The 4,344-nt window shown below is 36.0% G+C and overlaps 1 protein-coding gene across 1 annotated transcript; it reads right to left on the bottom strand.

Moving 5' to 3' along the window:
- Positions 1 to 1,297: 1,297 nt before the first annotated feature.
- Parp16 (Poly(ADP-ribose) polymerase 16) lies at positions 1,298 to 2,681 on the bottom strand. Its single transcript, XM_075299664.1, has one exon. The coding sequence runs from the start codon at positions 2,568 to 2,570 to the stop codon at positions 1,431 to 1,433; it is 1,140 nt and encodes a 379-aa protein (XP_075155779.1). The 5' UTR covers positions 2,571 to 2,681; the 3' UTR covers positions 1,298 to 1,430.
- Positions 2,682 to 4,344: the final 1,663 nt, after the last annotated feature.

Raw genomic sequence — 4,344 nt, 5'->3', positions numbered from 1 at the left:
ATATCTGAAGCAATTTTTAGGGAAACTTCGCAAAAGCTTATTTATGATTTATCACTCGATATAAATGTATTAGAAGTTTAGGAAAATTAGAGTCATTTTTACAACTTTTCGACTAAGCACTGGCGATTTTACAAGGAAAATTTTGGTATTTTTACCATTTTTGTCGAAATCAGAAAAACATATATATGGGAGATATATCTAAATCTGAACCGATTTCAACCAAATTTGGAACGTATAGCTACAATGCTAATTCTACTCCCTGTGCAAAATTTCAACTACATCGGAGCAAAAAATTGGCCTCTGTGGTCATATAAGTCTAAATCGGGCGAAAGCTATATATGGGAGCTATATCTAAATCTGAACCGATTTTAACCAAATTTGGCACACATAGCTACAATGCTAATTCTACTCCCTGTGCAAAATTTCAACTAAATCGGAGCAAAAAATTGGCCTCTGTGGTCATTTGAGTGTAAATCGGGCGAAAGCTATATATGGGAGCTATATCTAAATCTGAACCGATTTCAACCAAATTTGACACGCATAGCTATAATGCTAATTCTACTCCCTGTGCAAAATTTCAACTAAATCGGAGCAAAAAATTGGTCTCTGTGGGCAAATGAGTGTAAATCGGGCGAAAGCTATATATGGGAGCTATATCTAAATCTGAACCGATTTGGCACATATTTTGCAAGTTTATCGAAACTCATAAAATATTCGGATGTACGGAATTTGAGGAAGATCGCTTGATATACACGCCAATTATGACAAGATCGGTGAAAAATATATATGACAGCTATATCTAAATCTGAACCGATTTTTTCCAAAATCAATAGGGATCGTCTTTGAGCCTAAACAGGACCCTATACCAAATTTTAGGACAATCGGTCTAAAAGTGCGAGCTGTACTTTGCACACAAAAATACACCAACAGACAGACAGACAGACGGACAGACAGACAGACAGACGGACATCGCTAAATCGACTCAGAATTTAATTCTAAGACGATCGGTATACTAAACGATGGGTCTCAGACTTTTCCTTCTTGGCGTTACATACAACTGCACAAACTTATTATACCCTGTACCACAGTAGTGGTGAAGGGTATAAAAACGAATTTTGACAAAAAAATGTGTTTTTCTTTGTTAGACCGGGGACTTATCAGCCAACCTGTTAGTTACGCAAAGAGCATGAGGTGATATAACCGTTCAATCATACGCCAGAATTTAGAGTCTCATGTATTGCAAACATTTAGTTGTTCTCCATTTTTATGACATTTTTCCCTAATTAACAAAGATCAGTTTAAGCAAATAAAATACCCTTAATATATTTAGAAAATATACAGATAAACAATGACAAAAAAATACAAATAATATAATGGACCCTAATATCGATTTCAAAGAATATCACCTTGAAGATCTTAGAGCTTCCGATTCACTCAATTCCAACGAATTTCTTGCATAGACCTAAAAGCTCTGGGATTTTATTTTTTGCCATGTTTGTCAAAGATTGGCCCTTTTCACCACGGGCATATCCAATAATACCCCAAATAATTAAGTACACAGCCAAAGGTATTACATACTTATGGCGTAAGGTCCAATCTTTCCAATTTTTCTTATGGCTATCAGATTCCCGGGGACCTCGGCATCCATAGAAGAGTAAATAGCGCAAACACATTTTTTCTGGATCGTTTAGTTCTATGTCAAGACAGGATTTATCTCTACGATTCTTAGAGATTTTATCCTCAGCTTCATTAGCAACAAACTGACATACACCCAAACAGGCTATAAGGGAACCACATTGAGAAGCTCCCCAGGCAGCTCCACAAGGACTTTTACGCAAACTAGTCAACAAATCTGTAGAGATGGAGATGGACTCCTTCTTAGATCCAGTAAAACCATTATTCATAATGTAATAAAAGGCATCTAAGGTTTGACCATAGAATCCATATCTTGGTTCTGCATTCCGATTTCTTTTCTTAAATTCATCAATGGAATGAAAACCTTTGGAGACAATTAGCTCAAATACATGGGTAGGGTTATGTGAAATCTTGCCATTAGTGATTGATTGGAAAATAGATGAGATTTCTTCCTCATCCACTGGTCTCAACTTAGTTTCACTCTGGTCAACCAATAGCCAATGTAAAAGTTCAATAACATCTTTGGACATATCCTGCAAATTACCTTGATTGATGTTGCTTAGGACAACACTCAACTTGGGTGTATCATTGATCACCGAAACCAAACCATCAATATCGTAACCAGTGGAATCTTTTAAAAATCTGGGTGGAAATGGTACCAGATTTAATTTACAACGATAACTCAATGCCGTGGCCACAAACAATGTCCATTTTGCATCACAGGCTAATAAATCCTTTTGCAGAACATAACCCAACTCTTGGGTTTTATTGAAGAACTCTGTGGTTACCAAGAAACGTGGAGTACTGCGTATGCAAACTTTGTTCATTTGGGACACTGCAACATTTTCCTCTGATGGCTCATGCTCTTGTGACACAATTTGGGTGTCCTCGGTTACATTGATGTTTGATGACATGCTGCTATTAATATCGGTCATTCTCAAGTTTCTTTGGAATATACGTGGGGAATATTTGTTTTGTTTTTAGTTAGAAAAATTATAAAAAAAAGAAAATTGTTAAAAATTTTAATTTAAGCCTTTGACAACTGAAGCTTTTGAAATCGAATATTTATGAGGAGTATAAACACTTTGAAGTTTTGTACAGATGATTTACTGGATCCCACCTTGGACTATTTTGTCACTCAGTTGGACTATTCAGTCCATTGTGATACCACAGTGGTGAACTTCTCTCATATCAATGATGTTTATTAGCTCAATGCCAAGGACCTCCTTTTTATAGCTGAGTGCTACCGGCGTTCCACATTGCAGTGTTTGTTACTCCCCTGAATACCTGAATAGTAAAGATCAAATTGTGATTTCCGATGAAATTGAGATAAAATAATTGTAGGGATAACTTAAATTTAAAATAAAACAAGTAAGGAAGGTCTAAAGTCGGGCGGGGCCGACTATTTTATACCCTGCACCACTTTGTAGATCTAAATTTTCGATACCATATTATATCCGTCAAATGTGTTGGGGGCTATATATAAAGCTTTGTCCAAAATACATACATTTAAATATCACTCGATCTGGACAGAATTTGATAGACTTCTACAAAATCTATAGACTCAAAATTTAAGTCGGCTAATGGACTAGGGTGGAACACAATGTTAGTAAAAAAAATATGGGAAACATTGAAATCTGAAGCAATTTTAAGGAAACTTCGCAAAAGTTTATTTATGATTTATTGCTCGATATATGTATTAGAAGTTTAGGAAAATTAGAGTAATTTTTAAAACTTTTCGACACAGCAGTGGCGATTTTACAAGGAAAATGTTGGTATTTTGACAATTTTTGTCCAAATCAGAAAAACATATATATGGGAGCTATATCTATATCTGAACCGATTTCAACCTAATTTGGCACGCATAGCAACAATGCTAATTCTTCTCCCTGTGCAAAATTTCAACTAAATCGGAGCAAAAAATTGGCCTCTGTGGTTATATGAGTGTAAATCGGGCGAAAGCTATATATGGGAGATATATCTAAATCTGAACCGATTTCAACCAAATTTGGCACGCATAGCTACAATGCTAATTCTACTTCCTGTGCAAAATTTCAATTAAATCGGAGTAAAAGATTGGCCTCTGTGGTCATATGAGTGTAAATCGGGCGAAAGCTATATATGGGAGCTATATCTAAATCTGAACCGATTTCAACCAAATTTGGCACACATAGCTACAATGCTAATTCTACTCCCTGTGCAAAATTTCAACTAAAACGGAGCAAAAACTTGGCCTCTGTGGTCATTTGAGTGCAAATCGGGCGAAAGCTATATATGGGAGCTATATCTAAATCTGAACCGATTTCCACCAAATTTGACACGCATAGCTATAGTGCTAATTCTACTCCCTGTGCAAAATTTCAACTAAATCGGAGCAAAAAATTGGCCACTGTGGGCAAATGAGTGTAAATCGGGCGAAAGCTATATATGGGAGCTATATCTAAATCTGAACCGATTTGGATGATATTTTCCAAGTTTTTTGAGACTCATAAAATATTCGGATGTACGGAATTTGAGGAAGATCGGTTGATATACACGCCAATTATGACCAGATCGGTGAAAAATATATATGGCAGCTATATATAAATCTGAACCGATTTTTTCTAAAATCAATAGGGATCGTCTTTGAGCCGAAACAGGACCCTATACCAAATTTTAGGACAATCGGACTAAAAGTGCGAGCTGTACTTTGCACACAAAAATACACCA

The sequence above is a fragment of the Haematobia irritans genome, chromosome 3, assembly GCF_050003625.1.
Source record: "Haematobia irritans isolate KBUSLIRL chromosome 3, ASM5000362v1, whole genome shotgun sequence".
Lineage (NCBI taxonomy): Eukaryota > Metazoa > Arthropoda > Insecta > Diptera > Muscidae > Haematobia > Haematobia irritans.
The sequence above is the reverse complement of the archived record's forward strand: the minus strand, read 5'-3'. Positions and strand labels throughout refer to the sequence as shown.